The sequence below is a fragment of the Ovis canadensis genome, chromosome 5 (assembly GCF_042477335.2).
Source record: "Ovis canadensis isolate MfBH-ARS-UI-01 breed Bighorn chromosome 5, ARS-UI_OviCan_v2, whole genome shotgun sequence".
Lineage (NCBI taxonomy): Eukaryota > Metazoa > Chordata > Mammalia > Artiodactyla > Bovidae > Ovis > Ovis canadensis.
Window position 1 is genome coordinate 27,115,036 of NC_091249.1, and position 22,966 is coordinate 27,138,001.

Sequence of the window (22,966 nt, forward strand, 5' to 3'; positions counted from 1 at the left end):
AAACTAAGATTCAGAGTTATCCAGACACAGTATTTCCACATTACCCACCCGCCTCTATCCCCAGCAATCAGGCTGAAGGATTTTAGGGACTGTCTTAGAATTTCTGGAGGAAGAATGAACAGCAAGTGCAAAGATCCTGAGGCAGGAAATGTTTGGCCTCTTTGACCAACAGCAGAAGCTCAGTACCTAAGATGATGGAAGTGAATTGGGCAGGATGGAAACCAGCAGGAAATAAAATCAGAGAAGTAACAGTGTCAGAGTATATGGGGGTTATCTGGGCAACTATAAGAATATTGGGTTTAACTCTGAGTGCAGTGGGGAGGCCCTGAAGGGCTTTGAGCTACAAGAGGAGCATTATTTGATATACATTTTTAAAAGATGTGTGGAGCTTCCCAGGTGGTGTGAGTGGTAAAGAACCCACCTGCCAATGCAGGAGACACAATAGACAAGAGTTCGATCCCTGGGTAGGGAAGATCCCCCTGGAGGAGGGCATGGCAACCCACTCCAGTATTCTTGCCTGGAGAATCCCATGGAAAGAGGAGACTGGAGGTCTACAGTCCGTGGGGTTGCAAAGAACTGTACACAGTTGAAGCGACTGAGTACGCATGTCTTTTGTTTGACTCCTAGGAAGCAAAAATAGAATTGGGGGGGACAATTTTAAAAGTTAAGGCAGGAGCTTCCCTAGTGGTCCCATGACTAAGACTCCCACCCCCAATGCAGGGAGCCCAAGTTTGATCCCTGGTCAGGGAAACTAGATCCCACATGCTGCAATGAAAATCAAAGATCCTGAGTGCTGTAACTAAGAACTGGAGCAGCCAAATAGATAAAATAAATAATTTTTTAAAAAAGAAAGTTAAGTCAATAATCCTGATTACAGATGGAAACGTCTGAACAAGCATGTCAGGGGAGAATAGAAGGAGTGGGACACCATTTGCAAAAAGTATGTGCTTGATGGCATGTACTCCCCCTTCACCAAAATCACATCTATACTGACATTTCCCCCTCCTCTCTGGAGCAGTTTCTCAGAGCTATCTGAGGAGCTGTCTCCCAGGCTGCGGTCCTCATTTTGCTCCAGATACAATTCAACTCACAAGTCTCACTCTGTGCTTTTTTTATTTTAAGCCAGCACTCTGTCTCCTTCTCTCTGAGACCTCAAGCATGCCCCTATACCCTTTAGGATCTGTGACTAATGAACCTGTTTTTTCAAGTCCCCTGATGATCGCTGATGAAGTGCTTCTTGGAATTGTCAACAAAAAAAAATTAATTAGTGATCAATCCAAGAACGAAATATAGAATTTTGTTCTAGCCAACCTGAGGGTTATCCACATAACCTGGGAGATAGTCTTTTGGAAAGCCCTGAGGACTTTTCCATTGGTTAGAGATCAAAGCACAGTTATATTTTTTTTTCCAGGAAAAAAAAAAAGAAAAAAACATCAAAGTGACATGCTGAGAGTTTACAAAGTACAGATTGCATATATAGGGCAAGTAATGGGTCACTGTGGTTTTAACAGGGTTGTGAAAGGAATGTTTTCTCTCAAGGAGTTACCTTGCAAATTTCCAGGAGAAATTTGCTCTTTATAATTGGGCAGGTATTCCTGTGTCTTCTAAGGAGGTCTGATTTATGTATAATACAGATGCACGTCGCACACAAAGGGGAGGAGGTAGTGGCCCAAATGGGCAAAGAGAGAATCCTATGTTTACATTTTTTCCTCATCCTGCCTTAAAATAAGTTTATTTCATCACAGTCATAATAAGAAACCATAAAGGCCAGTCCAGCCACATAGTGTTGGCGCACGTTGGGGGAATGTCCACGGGGGCTCATCCCAATGAGTCTGGGACCAGGTGAGTGTCCCAGGCACCCCTAGATGATAGCAACTCTATCAGTATGCTGTTGTTCAGTTACTAAGTCATGTCAGACTCTCTGCGACGCCACGGACTGCAGCATACCATGCACCAGGCTTCCCTGTTCACCATCTCCAGGAGCTTGCTCAAACTCTTGTCCATTGAGTCAGTGATGCTATTCAACCATCTCATCCCCTGCGGCCTCCTTGTCCTCCTGCCTTCAGTCTTTCCCAGCATCAGGGTCTTTTCCAATGAGTCAGCTCTTCGAATCAGATGGCCAAAGTATTAGAGCTTCAGCTTCAGCATCAGTCCTTCCAATGAATATCCAGGGTTGATTTCCTTTAGGATTGACTGGTGTGACCTCTTTGCTGTTCACGGGACTCTCAAGAGTCTTCTCCAGCACCACAATTCAAAAGCATCAGTTCTTCATCACTCAGCCTTCTTTATGGTCCAACTTTCACATCAAAACAGGTATGCCTCTAAGTTAGTCTGCGTTAGCGAAGAGATCCCATTTCTCTGGCTTCCTAGGTCCAAGTAGGGGAAATTTCAGCTGAAGTGACAGTCCTGGTTCTTTTCTGCACATGAAACACCCACACACTTTCTCTGACTAGTGGATTTGGAAGAAGGAGCTGAGTTTGAATGGTTCATGCCCTTTATCTCTGGCTTTTGGAGTCAGCTCGACCCCAGAGAGAGGGTGTTGCCCTAAAGGTCCAGGAGCAAATGACGAGAATGAAAACAACATGAAATCTAGTGCAATGGATCAGGGGGCCTACAGCCTCTGACTGAGGTGCAGAGTCCACTCGGAGTCCAGCTTTTATTCCTGATTGCAGACTACAAAACTTGCTTTGATCTGTCTTTCCCAAGATACTACATTGACATAGTCCAGATCTTGTTTGTACCCCAGGCTGTTCCCTTCTGGAATAGTCTCAGGAACAATCAGCAAATGTGTAGGCAGTGTTCATACCTAACGCAAACCTGGTGTTCCAAGGTCCATGCTTTCATGATCCCAGTCATACTCCCTTCTGGGTCTGGCCTTGGGGTCTGTAACAAGGCTATTATTCTAAGAAAAACATGATGAAAAAAGTGTTTTTCATCATTGTTGACATATCATCAACACAGCTTCTTGATATACGCTGTTTTTCCAGGTGCTATTTCTATGAAATTTCTCAAGGCTATGAAAGTACATTATTAGAAATTCCCACTGCAAGAGAGTGTTTTGGTCAGGTTGGGACCAGGTAGCTGATATCCAGCGGAGCCTTGTGGTTGACTAGCTGTGCCATGCCTGAGTAGGTTGGGCACATTAAGGGGTGAAATATCAGAAAACCCACCAAGTTGCATAATGAAACCTCGTGTTCCAGTCCTGCCTTTATGGGCCATGAAGCTGATGTTAGTTCCTGTGACTGGTCTTGACCCCAGAAGTGAAACAAAGAGATGCCAATGATTGATTTTTGTCGAAAGTCACAGTAATAGAATGCCAACTGAAAACTGTCGCTTGCCGTCTGATTCTATAAGAATGAAGTCACTAGCGGGAATTCTGTGGTGGTCTAGTGGTTAGGACTAGGTGCTTTTAGTGCGGGAGCCCTGGTTTGATCCCTGGTTGAGGAAGATCCCACAAGCTACATTGAGTAACAAAAAAAAAAAAAAAAAGAATAAAGTCACCTGCCACTGCAGTGACTTCAACACACCCTGGAAGAGGAGTTCAGGATAGCGATCAGGAATGAGGCACTCTGTGCACAGAGAAAAACTTGCATAACAGGTCTTCCAAGGGTTAGATTTTTCAGGAGATTTTCTGAGTCTAATTTCTTGCATCTTCTCATATTTAGAAAAGCACTAAATTACTAAGAGAGACATCTGCTCCTTGAGACTAACAAAAACCTTCTACCAAAATGTATGCTTGACTGCACTTAACTCCCTTCACTAAAATCGTAAATCTATTCACCTCCTCCCCTCTTTGAGAGCAATTCCTCAGAGCTATCTGAGAGACTGTCTCCTGAGCTATAGTCCTCATTTGGTCCCAAACAAAAATCACAACTCTTACATTGTGCTTTTCTGTTTCAGTCAACAAGACAACATTTTAGAAGATGATAAGCCAGACTTCTTACAATGATTCTCTGGGGGGTCTAGGATTAGAAATAGATTCACTTTCTGTAACGTTAATGTAATTTACAAGGGACTTCCCTGGCAGTCCAGTGGTTAAGACTGCAATGGTTAAGACTTCCCTGCAGGGTCCACAGGTTCAACCCTGGTTTGAGAGCTAAGATCCCACATCCCGTGGGGTGGCAAAAAATATATATATATATATTTACAACATCAGGACAATTTCTGTTTAACCAGAAATGATGTTGTCAAGGCTTGTATGTGTATGTATGTGCTCTGTGTCTCAGGTGCGTAAAACTCTTTGCAATCCTATGGACTATAGCCTGCCAGGCTCCTCTGCCCATGGAATTTTCCAGGCAAGAATACTGGAACAGTTTACCATTTCCTACTTTAGCGGAGCTTCCGGACCCGGAGATTGAACCTGAGTCTCTTATGTCTCCTGCACTGATAATTCCCTGTGCCAGCTGGGAAACCCTATCTCCAAGGCTTTTATTTCTTTTTATATTTACTTACGTACTTGGCTGCTCTTGGTCTTAGTTTTGGCATGCAGGATCTTTAGTTGCGGCATGTGAAATCTAGTTCTCTGACCAGGAATCAAACCCAGGTCCCCTGCATTTGAAAACATGGAGTCTTAGCCACTAGACAACCAGGGAAGTCCCACAAGGCTTATTTTACACTTTTTTAAATTGAATTATAGTTGATTTACAGCGTTGTGTTAATTCCCACTCAAAAATTCTATGTTTAAACACAAATAACCATCCATAGGTGAATGGATAACAAATTACTGTCTCTAGTCATATGATGGAATACTACTCAGGAAGAAATGTTTTTTACTTATTTTTTTTCTGTTTGTTTGTTTTTTAGGGGGCAATTTGTTCATGTTTGGGATTTTGGTGGGGTTTTTTTTTGTTCGTTTTTGCCAAACTGCACTGCTTCCTGGATGTTATTTCTCCCACCAGGGTTGGAAGCTGGGCCTCCTGTGGTGGAAGCGAGGATTCCTAATCACCTGATCACCCAGGAATTACTTTGAACAAATTTTTGATCCTTGAAACAAAAGGATCCTGATAAATCTCAAAAATTTTAGGCTGGGTAAAAGGAACAAGACCTGTCCTCCTAAATACACACACACACACACACACACACACACACACACACCCCATATGATTCTATTTCCACAAAATTCTTGGAAAAGCAAAATAATTTCTAGTGACAGAAAGGAGATCAGTGGTTGCCTAGAGGCTGTGCTCTGCAACAAGAGAAGCCAGCCCAATGAGAAGCCCAGGCACCACAACTAGAAAGTACCTCCTGCAAAGCCACAACTAAAGAATGCCTGCATGCAGCAACCGAGACCCAGCACAGCCAAAAATAAACAAATGAATAAATAAAATCTAAAAACAAATAAATAAAAGACAGTTGTTGGAGGATGGAGGGAATGAAAAGTGACCATTGAAATGAGGAGCCATCTTGAGACTGAAAAACAAGGCAAGCAGCTTCATATAGTCAATGGATTGATTTATTAAAGGATAACTTGTTCATGGGTTTTGCAGGTGGTGCTAGCAGTAAAGAACCTGTCTACCAGTGCAAGAGACATAAGAGATGCAGGTTCAATCCCTAGGTCGGGAAGATCCCCTGGAAAAGGGCAGGGCAACCCACTCCAGTATTTATGCCTGGAAAAATCCCATGGACAGAGGAGCTTGGCAGATTCTGGTTCATAGAGTCTCAAAGAGTCAGACATGACTGAAGCAACTTAACACACTCACAACGTGCTCACAGGGTAGGATCAGGTGTATGACAACTGAGAAGCATTCATGGCCTCACTCCTCACCCCTGAGGGACCTTTGGACAATTTATAGTTAACCTAGGGTCTGGGGGAAGGTGCTGGGAAACAGAATGTACATTACTAAGTCAAGATTTATAAATGAGTAACTAGTCTCATGGGCACTGGGAATACATCAGCAGTGAAAGTTTTCATCACCATTTGGGGACTATCAGAGCATAGAGGCCAACCAATCCTAACGAGTGTTAAACAATATCTCTTAACTACAAAGCCCTTGATGACAGAGAAGTGGGTTACTGTACAGTACATTTCTGCATGGGGTCAGCAGAAGGACAGGAGGAACTATAAGGGCCCAAGATAGCGTCAGTTATGCTAACAGCCATACTACCAATGTCTCCACGTCTGTCACCTTACTATACATGATTCAACAAGCTCCAGGTACATTTTGTTTTATTTGTATTTTTTAGTGGAGATGTGAAGTAGAAAAGAGTAGCCTTATTGCTTTGCCAGGCAAAGGGGGCCACAGAGGGCTAATGCCCTTAAAACTGTGTGTCCCGATGTGGAAGGGGTAGTGAGGCGTTTTTATAGTAATGTTTCAAAGAGGAAGGCATGATCAGCTCATGGATATTGAGCTGATTGGTTGGTGGTGAGGTAACCGGGAGTCAACGTCATCAACTTTCTGGTTCCAACCTTCTGGGGTCTCTGTGCTTATGGAGAGCATGCAGTTACTTTCTCCCACCTGGTGGGGGTTTCATTACAGTAAATCCCCTACATAGGAACCTTCAAGTTGAGAACTTTTGAAGATCCAAACATACATCTGGTTCCGGCCAGAAACCAGAACCTAGGCCATCAATATCATGCGTTAATGGAACTGCAGCTTTCCCTGCATCTCCCATTGCTGATGATCCTTCAGCTCTGTTTTCCACCTCCTCTCCCTCCTCCAGTCAGTAACTCTTCTTGCCTGTTCACTAGATGCCAGCCTCTGTTTGCCAGCCACTGTACTGTACTCCTGAATTTTCAGTAAATTTTCTTAAATTGAAGAGAGTAGGGAAAACCACTAGACCATTCAGGTATGATCTCAATCAAATTCCTTGTGATTATATAGTGGAAGTGAGAAATAGATTCAAGGGATTAGATCTGAGTGCCTGAAGAACTATGGATAGAGTCCTGACATTGTACAGGAGGCCACGATCAAGACCATGCCCAAGAAAAAGAAATGCAAAAAGGCAAAATGGTTGCCTGAGGAGGCCTTACAAATAGCTGAGAAAAGAAGAGAAGCAAAAGGCCAAGGAGAAAAGGAAAGACATACCCATTTGAATGCAGAGGTCCAAAGAATAGCAAGGAGAGTAAGCCTTTCTCAGTGAACAATGCAAAGAAATAGAGGAAAAGAACAGAATGGGAAAGACTAGAGATCTCTTCAAGAAGATAAGAGATACCAAGGGAACATATCATGCAAAGATAGGCACAATAAAGGACAGAAATGGTAGGGACCTAACAGAAGCAGAAGATATTAAGAAGAGGTGGCAAGAATACACAGAAGAACTGTACAAAAAAGATCTTCACGACCCAGATAACCACAATGATGTGACCACTCACCTCGAGCCAGACATCCTGGAATGCAAAGTCAAGTGGGCCTTAGGAAGCATCACTATGAACAAAGCTAGTGGAGGTGATGGAATTCCAGTTGAGCTATTTCAAATCCTAAAAGATGATACTTTGAAAATGCTGCACTTAATATGCCAAGAAATTTGGGAAACTCACCAGTGGCCACAGAACTGGAAAAGGTCAGTTTTCATTCCAATCCCAAAGAAAGGCAATGCCAAAGAATGTTCAAACTACCGCACAATTGCAGTTATTTCACATGCTAGCAAAGCAATGCTCAAAATTCTCCAAGCCAGGCTTAAATAGTACACGAATTGTGAACTTCCAGATGTTCAAGCTGGATTTAGAAAAGGCAGAGATCAAACTGTCAACATCTGTTGAATCATAGAAAAAGCAAAAGAATTCCAGAAAAATAGCTACTTCTGCTTTATTGATTACACCAAAGCCTTTGACTGTGTAGATCACAGCAAACTGTGGAAAATTCTTCAAGAGATGGGAATACCAGACCACATCACCTGCCTCCTGAGAAATCTGTATGCAGTTCAAGGGGCAAATGTTAGAACTGGACATAAAACAATGGACTGGTTCCAAATTGGGAAAGGAGTACGTCAAGGCTGTATATTGTCACCCTGCTTATTTAACTTATATGCAGAGTACATTATGCAAAATGCTGGGCTGGATGAAGCACAAGCTGGAATCAAGTTGCAGGGAGAAATATCAGTAACCTCAGATATGTAGATGACACCACTCTTATGGCAGAAAGTGAAGAGGAACTAAAAAGCCTCTTGATGAAAGTGAAAGAGGAGACTGAAATAGCTGGTTTAAAACTCAGCATTCAGAAAGCTAAGATCATGGCATCCAGTCCCATCACTTCATGGCAAATAGATGGTGAAACAATGGAAACAGTGGCAGACTTTATTTTCTTGGGCTCCAAAATCACTGCAGAAGGTGACCGCAGCCATTAAATTAAAAGACACTTATTCCTTGAAAGAAAAGCTATGACCAACATAGACAGCATATAAATAGCAGAGACATTACTTTGCCAACAAAGGTCCATCTAGTCAAGGCTATGGTTTTTCCAGTCATCATGTATGGATGTGAGAGTTGGACTATTAAGAAAACTTAGCTCCAAAGAATTAATGCTTTTGAACTGTGGTGTTGAAGAAGATTCTTGAGAGTCCCTTGGACTGCAAGGAGATCCAACCAGTCCATCCTAAAGGAGATCAGTCCTGAATATTCATTGGAAGAACTGATGCTGCAGCTTAAGCTCTAATAATACTTTGGCCACCTGATATGAAGAACTGACTCATTGGAAAAGACCCTGAGGCTGAGAAAGATTGAAGGCAGGAGAAGAAGGGGACAACAGAGAATGAGATGGTTGGATGGTATCATCGACTCGAAGGACATGAATTTGAGCAAGTTCCGGGAGATGGTGAAGGACAGGGAAGCCTGGTGTGCTGCAGTCCATGGGGTTGCAAAGAGTTGGACATGACTGAGTGACTGAACTGAACTGGACTTTCAAGGTACTGTACTATAAGATTTAAAATGTTTTCCATATTTTTGTGTCTTTTTTATGCATTATTTGTGTGAAAATTATTATCAACCTGTTACAGTATAGTACTATACAGTAATTGTGTTACTTGAATACCTAGGCTAACAAATTGGACTTGTGAACATGCTCTTAGAACAAAACTCATTCATATGTAGGGACTTATAGTATCTAAAAAACAGCTCGAAGATAATGTTATTGCTTGAGGGGAGAACCAGGACTCCTGCCCCAAGGCTTCACTACGGTCCAGGCACATTTTATTTATAGATTTTTGGTTGTGCTGGGTCTTTGTTGCTGCACTCGGGCTTTCTCTAGCTGTGATGATGGGGGCGCTACTCTTTGTTGGGGTGCATGGGCTCCTCATTGCCATGGCTTCTCTTGCTCTGGAGCACAGGCTCTAGGCATGCAGGCCTCAGTAGTTGCAGGACGCAGGCTCAGTAGTTGTGCACAAGTGTAGTTGCTCCATGGCAAGAGGAATCCTCCCGACCAGGGATCGAACCTGTGTCCCCTGCATTGGCAGGTGGATTCTTATCCTCTGTGCCACCCGGGAAGCCCCAGATACACTTTAAAACAGAGGACAGACTCAACCCCCAGCTCCTTATCTAGGAAAAGGCACTGGTTAAGGATGGGGAGATCCCAAATGGGGAGGAGCTCTGTCTGATGTCCCACAACTCCACCAACCTTCAGAGCTAAACTCGAGGAAGGCACCACTAAGATAGAATGAGTCCCCCACTAGGTGAGCCAGGGGAAAAAAGAACACCTCTAACTAGTGGTGTGCTGCAGCCAGTTCATGCCAGTGTAGGGGAGGTGATTGCTAAATTTTCAAGAATTTCTTGAGCCAAGTTGTTAAACTGTGGGTATCTTGAAACCAGCCATGGTAGAGAGTTTTACACCACAAAAATCTGCAGGTGCTACAACCACTGCGAATGAGGACTTCCTCCACCACCACCTGCTAACACCAGCCAGTAAACATTTCTGGGCACACCACTGCCTCCAACTCCGTATCTGTTGCTCCATTCCCACTGGAAAAGTAGGAAAGGAGCTGTTCCAGGTTGAATGTCAGTAGGAAATGACAACACACTCCAGTATTCTTGCCTGGGAAATCCCTCGAACAGAGGAGCCTGGCAGGCTCCAGTTCATGGGGTTGCAGAGTCAGACACGACTTAGTGATTAAACAACAACACTCCATCTCCAGGGAGACCAGCAGAGGCCAGGACAGGGCTTCTGTTGATCTCTCCATCAGACCCCCTCTCCCAACAGTATATTCCAGATCTCCAAACACCCTCTACCAAGGTGACAGATCCCTTGGTCATTTCCCTTCCTGAGATGTTCCCAGGGCCCATGCCCCAGCCTGGATCAACCTGGTCCCCTAGATGCCTTGGGCAGGAGCTTCTAGATTTGGTCCTGGTGTGGGACAAGTAGACACTAACTATGGCCACATCAGGGGAGCAGTCACACCCTAGTCTACATGTGGTCAGATGGGAAGGAATTTTCATTGGCTGCCCCAGCGGGAAAAGAATAAAACATCTGGTTCCTCTCTGATAGGTGAACTTGCAAAAAAGAACCAAGGGTCCCCAGCTCAACCCCCTTTCCTCTCTCCTGCCTCTGCCCACCACAGAGCAGGCACACTGAACTGGCAGGCAGGTGGTGAGCCTGCAAAGCCACACACACCCTCCTAACCCAGCTCCGATCAGAAGTAACACTCATGGATAAAAAACACAGTCCTAGGGACTTCACTTGGTCCAGTGGTTAGGACTCCATCCTTCCACTGCTGGGGGCACAGGTTTGATCCCTGGTCAGGGAACTAAGATCTCACAAGCTGTGAGATGTGGCCAGAAAACAAAACAAAAAACCCACCTAGGTCCTATTGCATAGCACAGGGAACTATATTCAATGTGTCCTAAGCTGCTTCAGTCATATCCGATTCTGGGGCCCTATGGACTGTCGCCCACCAGCCTCCTCTGTCCATGGGATTCTCCAGGCAAGAATACTGGAGTGGGTTGCCATGCCCTCCTCCGCAAGATCTTCCCGTCCCAGGGATCAAACCCATGTCTCTTATGTCTCTTGCATTGGCAGGTAGATTCTTTACCACTGAGCCACCTGGAAGTCCACTATATTCAATATTCTGGGATAAACCATCATGGAAAAATATATATAAAAGAATATATAGGGATTCCCCTGGTGGTCCAGTGGTTAAGACACCCTGCTTCTGAGCTAAAGCTTAGGGCCCTTTAAAGAGGAGTCCAATACTCTTGCTCATGCTTTCCTTAAGCCTTGTGCAACAATGTATCTTGCCTGAGAACTGGCCTTTCTTTAGGTCTGGAACTAATGGCTACACAATGTCTTACTCATGGAAATGCTTTTCTTAGACTCTATGAATAATTATAATTGTAACAAATCTTGCCTGGGAACCTGTTTCTCAAGACTTGTAGCCCTGATGACACAGCAACAGTATATCTCCACCAGAGACACTGACCCGGATCATTCCCCCTGGCTAATCTTGTGCCAAAGTTATAACATGATGTATGCCTTGGGAAAGGGTATGGTGGAACTTTTACAAACCTTCAGGTATTATTTTTATTTAACTAGCTAGCAGAAGAGTATATATGCCCTGCCCAAACTAGCAAGCCAGGTATTCTCCTGACCCCTTCTGATGTCTATATCAGAAGCTTTCTCTGTCACTTTCACTTCAAATAAAAATCTACACAAAGCTCTGAGTGACTGAAACTGTCTTTGGAGTTAAATCTTCTCCTTTGGGGACCACAAATCCGGCAACACCATTCACTGTAAGCTTCTTTCACTTCCACTGCAGGGGGCACAGGTTTGATCCCTGGTTGGGAAACTAAGATCACACATGCTGTGTTGTTAAAAAAAAAAAAAGATATGCATACATATATATATATATATATATATATATATATATATATATATGTATAACTGAGTCATGAGTCACTTTGCTCTATGGCAGAAATGAACACATCGTAAATCAACTCTACTTCAAAAAAAAAAAAACCACCTCATTTCAAGGGTAGGCACGTAGGATCGCTATCTGTCTGCCACCTGTATCTTTCAAGTGGTTCAGACTCAAAAGACAGGAAAATGAATTGCTACTTACTGAACCCCTAAAACCAAAGCCACCTGAGGCCCTTCCAACGTCTCCCCATCATGTCTGATTTCACTATTGTTCACCCCTTGTTCCCTTGGCCACTTGGACCTTCTTCCCATCCTCAGAAAATGCCAAGCTCATTATTTCCATCTTAGGTCTTTGCTTTTTCTGTCTTTCCTAGTGCTCCCCAGGGCTGGTTCCTCATTGCCTCCCAGGTTTCCCCTCAGAGAAGCCCACCCTGCCCACCCAACCAAACACATGTGCGTCCATCACGTGGCCCTAGTTTATTGGCTCAGAGTCTCTAAAACTATTCCATGCATATGTTCACCTGTTGATCACCCTGCCTTCTTCCTTGTGTGTGTTTCATTCATTGCTGTGGTCCCAGTGCCTAGAATAGTCCCTGCAAAATAGCTTGAGACACATTTGTTGAATAAATAAACCAAACGCTTTAAAAAAAAATTATTTGTCTTTAATAGCAAAATTACACTATGGAAAATTGGGAAAATCCAGAATACAAAATACAGAAAGGACAGCTTCGGATCTTTATTAACATTTTGATCATCAAGCATGAACTGTACCCGCCCTCCTTTCTGTGATTCCCGTGTGCATGTAAGTCTGTCAGTGGCGTGTCAATGTTACCAGTGGTGTGTCTACGTGTCAATGACGTTAGTGTGCAGGTGTGCATGCATAGATAGCCTTTCTAGGCGTCCTAAGGGGTCTCAGCCCCTCAGGTCTCCCTAAGTCCTAATCTGCCCTTCCGCATCATCCTGTTCCTGAGAACAGCTCTTCATGGAGGACCTTTGGTGGGCCTGGAGGTGGTAAACATTAAGGCTCTGTAACGTAACCATGAGGTAGCTGTGGTCTTCATCTCCAGATGTGAGGATAGGGCCTCCGAGGGGCTGGCTCATGTTACAGAGGCCATACAGCTGGTGAACCACGATTCCAATGACCTGAAGACGCCAAGGCCTGGGTTCTCTCTACCTGTGGCCTTCAGGCCTCTCCAACCTGATTACCTGCCTACTGGCAAGGTGCTGCTCAGAGGGTCCAGATCTCATTAATGAAAGCTAAGAGGGGGATCCCTGGGTCAGAGGTAGGGGATGCAGTCACATCCACCAGTCCATGGACTCTTTGGGCAAGGCCCTGACAATGACCATACAGTGGGGTAGCCCCTTAGACAGGATCCTCTCCGCCTCCTGACCTTCCCAGCCCAGCCCCTGCAGCTCAAGGACCCTGAGCTTGGGCATGGTGAGGCAGGAGGTGAGGATCTCCTGCGGAGAAGGCATTTCCGGGGTGACAAGTGGCCCCAGCAGGCACAGACTCTCCAGGGCTGGCATGCCCTCCAGGACAGACAGGCCAGGGGCCGAGAGGCCCCGAACAGTCAGCCGTATCTTCCGCACGCCTCGGAGGTGGCGGCTGATGGCCAGGAGGGTGCTGTCGGCCGAGAGGGTACAGCCCAGCACCTCCAGCCTCTGCAGGTAGTTCAGCTCCTGCAGGCCCATATCCAGCCCGGTCTCAGTCACCCGGTAGGTGCCACCCAGCACTAGCGAGCGCAGGGCACGGAAACGTGTGAGGCCCTGCAGGTGCTCGTCGCGGAAGGCAGGGACACGGTCCAGCACGATGCACTCGAGCAGGGGTAGCACCGTGGGGTCCTGCTCTTTATGGAGCCAGGCCATGGAGATCTCACAGCTATGCAGCTCCAGGGTCCTCAGGGTGCAGGGCAGGCTGGTGATGGGCACCATGCTCAGGTTGGCCACATGCAGGCAGAGGCGCTTGAGGTTGGGGCACTTCTGACCCAGGGCCCTCATCAGGGCAGGGGACAGCTGGGGAGCCTGGGAGCCTGAGAACAGGTAGCCGCCCATCCGCAGGGAATGGAGCCTGGATGCCATGTACCGGCGGAGGAGGTGCCACATGACTTTGGGCCGCATCTGTAAGAGCCAGAGATGGGAGGGTGTCTGGACCAGAGATACGGGGCATCTTCCAGGGACCCCACCCGCCTGGAGACAGAAAAGCCCCGGCTGGGGTTCTGAGGCTTCCTGGGAATTCTGTCCTTCCCTCACCAGCCTCACTCAACCAGATACCTTTCCAGGAGTAACAGGATGGTTTAACCCCACCATTTTGACCTCTAAGTTTGAACAAAAGCATTGGTGGATAAGAGACCATCATAACATATCTGTCTTTACCAGGACAGTGAGTCTCATTACCTTCTGGAATAAGCAAGTGAAACAACAACAACAAAAAGCCTGTTTCTAAACCTTTCAATTCCTTGCATAATGAAAATCACTGTGATCTGTATATATATATATCCTAGGAAAATGTTACTGCTGTCTAATTTATGAAATAATACTATTGATTCCAGGTTTAATGAAACTTTATATCTTTTAAGATTTTTTAAAAAGTGAATCCACCCAGCAATATTTTTATCTCTTTCTTTTTCTTTTTTTGGCCATCCCATATGGTATGTGGGATCTTAGTTCGCCAAGCAGGGCTCAAACCCTCGCTTCCTGCAGTGGAAGCCTGGAGTCTTAACCACTGAACCACCAAGGAAGTGCCTATCCCATTCTTAATGACCACCTCCTCACAGAAATGAGCAACACAAAATAAAAACTGAAAAAGGTTAAAACTGCCCAGGGCAAATTAGATCTAGGTTTTTTTAAAAAAAATCATAGCTTAATAATAGTGAAAGCTGCAAAATTTAATCCTGGGAAGTTAGACTTGTAGAAAACCAACTATATACTAACTAGCATTTCATGTATTTTATTATAGGTACAGTTTACCTTAAAAAAAAAAAGCAGAAAAAAGAAACTGCATACCATAGAATTTGTTGACTTTTTTTTTTGTAAATATGACTTTTTTATTAGCAAAATCCATGACCAGGCAAGACGATATTCTGCTGTCCCTCAGCTATTCCTTTTCTGTTGGGTTCTTGGTATCCCCAATCCTTTTATTCCTAAATTCATGTTTTTCACACTGTCATTGAAATATAGTTGATTTACAGTGTGTTACAATGTATTAGTTTTGGTGCAGAGCAAAGTGATTCAGTGATTGCTATTTTGGTGTACATCTATATATATGTATATATGTAAAACAGTTAATCACTCAGTCATGTCTGACTCTTTGTGACTCCATGGACTGTCATCCACCGGGCTCCTCTGTCCATGGAGTTCTTTAGGTAAGAATACTAGAGTGGGTAGTCATTCCCTTCTCCAGGAGACCTTTCTGACCCAGGGATCAAACCCAGGCCTTCTGAATTTCAGGCAGATTCTTTACCATCTGAGCCACCAGAGAAGCCCGTACGTGTATACATATGGATGAATATATATATATATATACATATATGCTGGATCTATATATATTTTTTATATTCTGTTCCATTTTAGGTTATTACAAGATATTGAGTATTGCTCCTACTGTGCTATACAGTAAGTCCTTGTTGGTTACCTATTTTATACATAGTAGTATGTATATTTTAATCTCAAACTCCTAATTTATCCCTCCCCACTGTTAACTACTCTTGACAGAGGAATCAAATCTTCCTGATCCAATTTAGACCTGCAAATTTGGGCTGAGGAAAGGGACTCACTAGAAACACTTACCACTAAAAGGTAACTCACAAGAGTGGAAGCCACTGTTGGCAAAATATCAAATGGCCACAAAGCCAGAAGTTGAATCATTTTTACTTGTAAAAAGAAAAATGAGAAAATCCTTTAAGTTTCATGATATCAAACACCAGCCAGAATGTGGAGAAGCAGTTCTTGGGTCCTGCTGGTGGGACTTGGTCTGGCTACTTTGAAATGCAATCTGATTTTTACTGAAATGTAAAATATGGACACCCACTGGCACCTGTTTTGTTTTTAAAAATACGGGAACAGCTACTGCCTTTTTGAGAAAGAACAAGGTGACTTGGGTGACAGAAGCAGGGAGAGACCTTAATTTCCAATGTTTATAATTTTGTATATTTTCAATCCTGTGCACTTATCTTTGGCCCCTCCCCTACTTATGTTTTTTTAAACAAATTCTTTAGTTGGTTTAAATGAACACACTGCCTAACCTAGTAATACCTGTTTTGTGGAATTTACCTTACAGAAACGTTGGTTTCTGACATCGTGGTTTTAACAGCAAAAATGTCCAGTGATAACAGCCATGTAGATAGCAACTAAGAACAAAGAGGATTCAGAGATTCAAACATGGGTAACTCCTCAAGACATGCAGGAAGGAGTGGCAAAATGATACCTTCAAGGCTAAAGAAAAAAGAAACACTACTATGTACTTTTGTTGTTTAGCTGCTAAGTCATGTCTGACTCTTTTGTGACCCCATGGACTGTAGCCCAACAGGCTCCTCAGTCCAAGGGATTCTCCAGGCAGGAATGGCGGAGTAGGTTGCCATTTCCTTCTCCAGGGGATCTTCCTGACCCAGGGATTGAACTGGCATCTCTTATGTCTCCTGCACTGGCAGGCAGATTCTTTACCACTAGCCCCACCTGGGAAGACTATTATATATATATATTATAATTTATATGGGTACAATTATTTCAACCATAATGGTTAACTTGTATTGAGTAACTATTGTTTGCCAGATGCAGCGCTGAGCATTGAACTAGAACGCTCACACAGTACCTGGCTGCAAAGCAGGTCTCCGTCCCCACCCCCACACCCCCACCTGGAAAAATGCATTGGCCAAATATTGCTGCAAGAGTACAACTATGATTCAACACAGCCTGACCCCAAAGGCCAATCCTGCTCTTGTAACCACTGCCCTTTCCTTCCCTATAAAGCCCCAAGGGTCCAAAAGCATAGAAAATGCTATAGAAGGAAATTCCACACATAATAGTGGTTATTCTGGGGAAGGGTAGAGATACCAGGGGATGACTGTCAAAGGCTCTTGCTTCATTTGTGACAATATTTCAATGTTTTTTTGGCTTGGTTTGGTTTTAATTTAGATATAATTAACATATAACACTATATTAGTTTCAGGCATACATACAACATAATGAACCAATACTTGTATGTATTATGACATGATCATCACAATAAGTCTAGTTAATATCTATCACCATACATAGTTATACTACTTCCAATTTTTGTAAGAATTATTCATGATCTGTGATTTTAAAAAATAAAACCTCAAAAAGAGAAATGTAAAACAAATGTCCTAGTTAATCTCTATTATGGGTACTAAAGTGTTTTAGAAGTGGACTCATCTGTAACTGATTTTGAAGCATACTTAAAAAATAAAATGGGAAAACAAAATAAATAAACATTTGAAAAATAAAAGCTTGATGGAAAGAGGGATGGATGGATGAAGAGATGATAAAACAAATGTATTAAGTATTAGTGGTGGGCAACTCTATGTTCTCTGTTCTTTTAACTATTACATACGTTTGAAAGTTTTCGTAATAAAATTGTCTGGTGGCTTGGAGATAAAGAATCTGCCTATCAATGCACTGGGTCGGGAAGATCCCCCAGAGGAGGAAATAGCAACCCACTCCAGTATTCTTGCCTAGGAAATCCCATGGACAGAGGAGCCTGGCAGGCTATAATCCATGGGGTTGCAAAAAGTTGGACACGACTGAGTGACCAACACCAACCTAACACCAACAGGTGATTCATATGCACAATAAAGTTTGAGACACGGTCTTATAAAGCTGTTTGTGATGGTAGAAAGTTGGAAATAATCTAACCATCTGTCAACAGGAAAATAGAGAAACAAACTGTGGTATATTCATTTAACAGCAATTAAAAGGAATGAATTAGATTTACAAGTACTAATTAGAGTAAATCTCAAAAGTGATGTGTGAATAAAGTTGCTAAAGGGTGGATATATTAATATAAGTAAAATAGCATTTAATTATCTAAAGAGTAGTTTTATCTCAATTTTAGAAACACAGTGACAATACTGTATATTGCTGATAAGCACATACATAGGCAGTAAATAAAAACATGAAGGGATACAAATCCACTTCATAGTCATGGTTATCTCTGAGGAGGGTTTCAAAAGTGCAAGAAACATATGTGCAAATGTTGTATGCATATGTTTGCATAGAAACATTTGTATGTGTATTTCACAAGATCTGCAGTGAATAAAGCCAAAGGTTTAAAAAGATTAAATCTAGGTGGTGAGTACATAGTTTCAGATATTATCCTCTATACATTTCTATATCTATCTGAAATAGTTCATAATAGAAAGAAAAATGCAAAGGGTCAACTCATTGGAAAAGACCTGATGCTGGGAAAGATTGAAGGCAAAAGGAGAAGGGGCAGCAGAGGATGAGACGGTTAGAGAGCATCACTAACTCAGTGGACATGAATTTGAGCAGACTCTGGGAAACAGTGAAGGACAGGGGAGCCTGGTGTGCTGTAGTTCATAGGGTTGCAAAGAGTTGGGCAACTTAGCGACTGAACAACAACAAAGAAAAATAAATAAAGCACAAACGGGAGAAAGTTGAAATGATTTGGTTGACTACTCAGATTAATTCTAGAACTAAGTCGACTATAGAAAATTTCTCCATGAAAACTCATCAATAAGCTCTTTTCCTGCAAGACCTTGGTTATACCCATTCTGGAGATGGGGAAGCTGAGGCCTGGAGGTCACTGCAGAGCAAGTAAGGGACGCGGGCGGGACGCACCCGGGAGAGCCTCGCTCGAAACACAGGGTTGGAGGCGCGGTCCTCGAAGTCTGACCAACCCGACCTCGGCCCAGGCCTGCCCGGCCAGACCCGCATACCGTGTAGAGCGTCAGGTCGACGTGTCGCCACAGCCACCGGTCGTCCACCAGCTTCTTCCAGTGGTGACAGACCCTGGGGGAGGGGACCCGCCGTTAGAACGACCCGGGCCCGCGAGGATCAGATGTGCGTCTCCTAGTGCGCCCCCCGCCTGGCCCTTCCCTCCCGCAGGGGGCGGCCGCACCTGGAGATTCGGATCCGATCCCGGACCTGGAGGTAAGAGAAGATCTCCAGCAGGACCGAGTCGGGCAAGTCGGCAAAAGTCGCCATGATCCCGTTGACACGCACTTCCGCTTCCGTCTAAAAGAACTCGGGGACTCGCCCTGCGGGGGCCCTAAGAAGCGGGGGAAAGAGAGGGTGCGGACAGGGAGGTGGTCGCAGTTTCCGGTAGCTGGCGGGGTTTCGGCTTTGCTCTTGAGGGGACGTGGCTGTACCTGGCAGCCAGACCAGCACGGCATCAGAACTCCGCACAGAGGATGGGGCTGGGGACTGGGACCAAGCCTGGAAGGCGTGGCTAAGGCGATTACGAAGTCAAGGGCGGGGTTAAGGTGGGAACACGACTCGGGGGCGGGGCCGGAGAGGAGGGCCAAACAAAAAAGGCGTGGCTCGGGCGACATTGAGGCCTGGGGCGGGGCTAAGGGCGAGAACGAGACTGGGGGCGTGGCTGGAGGTTAGGACCGAGCTCCTAATACCTATGCCGAGCCCTAAAGGGCGGGATTGAGGGCGGGACCAAAAGCGGAGCTCTAGGCAGAGAGGGAAGTCCCTATTTTTTTACTTAATAGTGCTTTTTTGTCCATGAGAATAAATTTGTAGAAGTGAAATAGCTTGTTAAAAGACACTGAATTTTTTACTTTTACTGATGGCGCCAAACTGTTCTCCACAGAGCCTGAATTGACACTTGCTCCACATATATAACACTCATTTTTAAAGTTGCCAAGTCATCAGGGCAGTGAAATTTATTGAAACACTCCTGTATTAATGAGCATTCAGGTTGCTTCCAGGTAAGCTAAACAATACTGGAGCTAAACATTCTTTTATATACATATATTAGTTCAGTTCAGTTCAGTCGCTCAGTCGTGTCTGATTCTTTGGGAACCCATGGACGGCAGCACACCAGGCTTTCCTGTTCACCAACTCCCAGAGTTTGCTCAAACTCATGTCCGTCGAGTTGGTGATGCCATCTAACCATCTCATCCTCTGTCGTCCCCTTCTCCTCCTGCCTTCAATCTTTCCTAGCATCAGGGTCTTTTCCAATGAGTCAGTTCTTTGCATCAGGTGGCCAAAGTATATATACATATATATGTAACATATACTAGTATCCCACAAGCTGTACAGCATGGCAAGACAAACAAAATCCCCAACAAACAAAGAACCATGTATTGCCATTATAGGCTCTTGAAAGTGTGATTTGGCAAAAGCTATTCAAAATTATAAGCAGTACACTCTCGTTGAATTTTTGTCATACTGTTTGAGGAAAGAACTACATAATTGGCGAATAAGACCTACACTGTAATAACTGTTAATCTGATGACTTTCCAATTAATTCATTTAAAAAACATTCAGTTCAGTTCAGTTCATTTCAGTCGCTCAGTCGTGTCCGACTCTTTGCGACCCCATGAATTGCAGCACACCAGGCCTCCCTGTCCATCACCAATGCCCGGAGTTCACCCAAACTCGTGTGCATTGAGTCGGTGTTGCCATCCAACCATCTCATCCTCTGTCATCCCTTTCTCCTCCCGCCCCCAATCCCTCCCAGCATCAGGGTCTTTTCCAATGAGTCAACTCTTCGCATGAGGCATGTCCTTTGACACATCAATCCAATTCCTGGTTTGATTTATCATATAGAAATAGATTGTATTTATAATAGAAACAGAAAGTATATATTACATATATATGTATATATATATATTATATCTATAATAGCTTTTACTAAATCACACTCCCAAGAGCCTATAATGGTAATACATTGTTTTTGTTTGTTTGTTGGGGGCTTTGTTGTTTTGCCATACTGTGCAGCTTGTGGGATCTTAGTTCCCTAAGCAGGGACTGAAGCCAGACCACTGCAGCAAAAGCGCTGAGTCCTAACACTGGACCACCAGGGAATCCCCTGGCAAAATATGTTTTTAATACATGTACACACAGAAGAAATTGTGTATGAAATGCAAAACTGGGACTTCCCTGGTCATCCAATGGTTGATGTGGTGGTCCACTGGACTCTGGTAGTCCAGGGGTTTCTGGTTTCCTCATCTTAATAAGTGACTACCACAGTGTTTTACTTTTTATGTATTTATTTATGGATAAGTGAAAGCAATATAGGTTTTTTAAGCTTTATTCAGATATAGTTGATACATAGTTGCAGAAATTTAACACATTCATCTAAAAGAGTTTGCTTTTTAAAATTTTCTTTTGGCCAGCTGTACAGTGCACGTGGGATCTTAATTCCCCCACCAGGGGTCGTGCAAACATCATGTTGCTTGCTAGGGCCTCAAGCCCAGATTTTTCTGATGCCAGAATGTGGGCCTCTATCTCAGTGCTCTCTGGCTGTGATTCTCTCTAGAAAGCCCATGGCATCATGAAGGGGCAATGCCTCTGTCAGTTACACAGGTTTCCTAAGAACAATCTCCTCCCCATCAAGCGAACAGGAGTGGAAGGATGGGCACCCCCACACAGAAGCTCTTTCCTCTGGGTCAGAAATTTAGGTAATAAGGGGCAGAGGGGCCCTGCCCAGCTTGCACCTTGAGTTGTGACTCAGAACTCTCCTTCCTGGGAAGCACCTAGCTCCTCCCAGTAGCAGATGACAGATCCTTTTGAGGCCCAGATGGGAGATTGGGGCTGTCCTGGCCCCCAGTGGGCAGGTACTGAGTCTCTTTATGAGAATTTCTGAATGACATTTATCAGGAAATAGAGAGAAGTCTCTAATGTGAGTCTGGAGAAGGCAATGGCACCCCACTCCAGTGCTCTTGCCTGGAAAATCCCATGGACGGAGGAGCCTGGTAGGCTGCAGTCCATGGGGTCGCTAAGAGTCGGACACGACTGAGTGAATTCACTTTCACTTTTCACTTTCATGCATTGGAGAAGGAAATGGCAACCCACTCCAATGTTCTTGCCTGGAGAATCCCAGGGACAGGGGAGCCTGGTGGGCTGCCATCTATGGGGTTGCACGAAGTGGGACACGACTGAAGTGACTTAGCAGCAACAGCAGCTCTAATGTGAATTGTCCAGCCTCCTGAGGCCTTTCCATATCCCACCCAGCTCTGGAGGAGAGAGTCCTTGCAGCAGTGGCAGCCTAGTCCTGGGACTTCCCATGGCCCATTCCTTCCACTTCCTCAGGATGCCTTAGCCCAGCTGGGACTAGCAGACCCCCAGTAGATCCCCAAGCTCCCAACAATCCCAGGCTTTATTTCCCTCCCCTTTCAGCAGCACTCTTCACCTCTTTTCAATCTCTCCCAGCCCATAAGCTCAGCAACACAATCCTGTGTTTTAGCTATCTCTTTTTTAATTAAAAGAAATTTTTTTAATTTGTGGGGTTTCTGTTGAGGAAAGGGTTTTGTGTTTTGTTTTGTTTTTTTCTGTGTTGCATGGCTTTCAGGATCTTAGTTCTGCAGCCAAGGATAAAACCCAGGCCCTAGGAAGTCAGAGAGTAGAGTCCTAACCACTGGACAACCAGGGAATTGCCTAGCTACCTTTGAATCAAACATAAAAAATGAGTGAGAACTTTTTTTTTTTTAATAACACTTACTTCCCTGGTGGTCCAATAGTTAAGACTTCGTGCTTCTGCTGCATCAGGCATGGGTTCAGTCCCTGGTCAGGATGCTAAGAATGCTGTTTGGTACAGCAAAAAAACCCAAAATTTCTTTTGGGACTTCCCTGGAGGTCTAGTGGTTAAGAACCTGCCTTGCAATGCAGGGGATGAGGGTTCAATCCCTGGTCGGGGAACAAAGATCCCACATATGGCAACTAGGACCCAATGCAGCCGAATCAACCAATAAATATTTTTTAAAAATTTATTTTCCCCCTCATTATGAGTAACATATGTTCACTGTAGATAACTGGGAAAACACCAAAAGCACCAAAAAGAGGAATATGGACTCAGCAATTCCGCTGTCTAGTGGTCAACACCATCAACACCTGGTGTGACTTAGTTTTTCTATGTGAATGCAAAGATGTGCTCTTTCTAAACTTCCCCAGGCACATGAGTCCCTTCAAGCTTACCCCTTACCTTCCATCTCCCTTCTTGCCCCATCTATTCTTCTGGATGAGGAAAAGGAGAATCA

The 22,966-nt window shown here is 44.3% G+C and overlaps 1 protein-coding gene across 5 annotated transcripts; it reads right to left on the bottom strand.

Moving 5' to 3' along the window:
- Positions 1-12,420: 12,420 nt before the first annotated feature.
- On the bottom strand, positions 12,421-19,225 carry FBXL12 (F-box and leucine rich repeat protein 12). 5 transcript variants are annotated; one of them, XM_069590994.1, is made up of 5 exons: positions 19,127-19,163; positions 18,877-19,026; positions 18,695-18,767; positions 16,050-16,126; positions 12,421-13,898 (listed from the first exon to the last, which is right to left on the bottom strand). In XM_069590994.1, the coding sequence occupies exon 5, from the start codon at positions 13,896-13,898 to the stop codon at positions 13,077-13,079; it is 822 nt and encodes a 273-aa protein (XP_069447095.1). In that variant the 5' UTR covers positions 16,050-16,126; positions 18,695-18,767; positions 18,877-19,026; positions 19,127-19,163; the 3' UTR covers positions 12,421-13,076. The 5 variants fall into 5 exon arrangements, with proteins under 5 accessions (XP_069447095.1, XP_069447094.1, XP_069447092.1 ...); XM_069590993.1 differs by lacking the exon at positions 16,050-16,126 and having other exon boundaries at positions 19,127-19,225; XM_069590991.1 differs by lacking the exon at positions 16,050-16,126 and having other exon boundaries at positions 18,597-18,767; positions 19,127-19,219.
- Positions 19,226-22,966: the final 3,741 nt, after the last annotated feature.

Coding starts and splice junctions, on each gene's coding strand:
- FBXL12 (XM_069590991.1), bottom strand. CDS start 19,150: ATGCCGTGCTGGTCTGGCTGCCAG. Junction 19,027..19,126: donor CGTGCTGGTCTGGCTGCCAG/GTACAGCCACGT, acceptor CCCGCTTCTTAG/GGCCCCCGCAGGGCGAGTCC. Junction 13,899..18,596: donor TTCGAGCGAGGCTCTCCCGG/GTGCGTCCCGCC, acceptor TGGCTCTTACAG/ATGCGGCCCAAAGTCATGTG.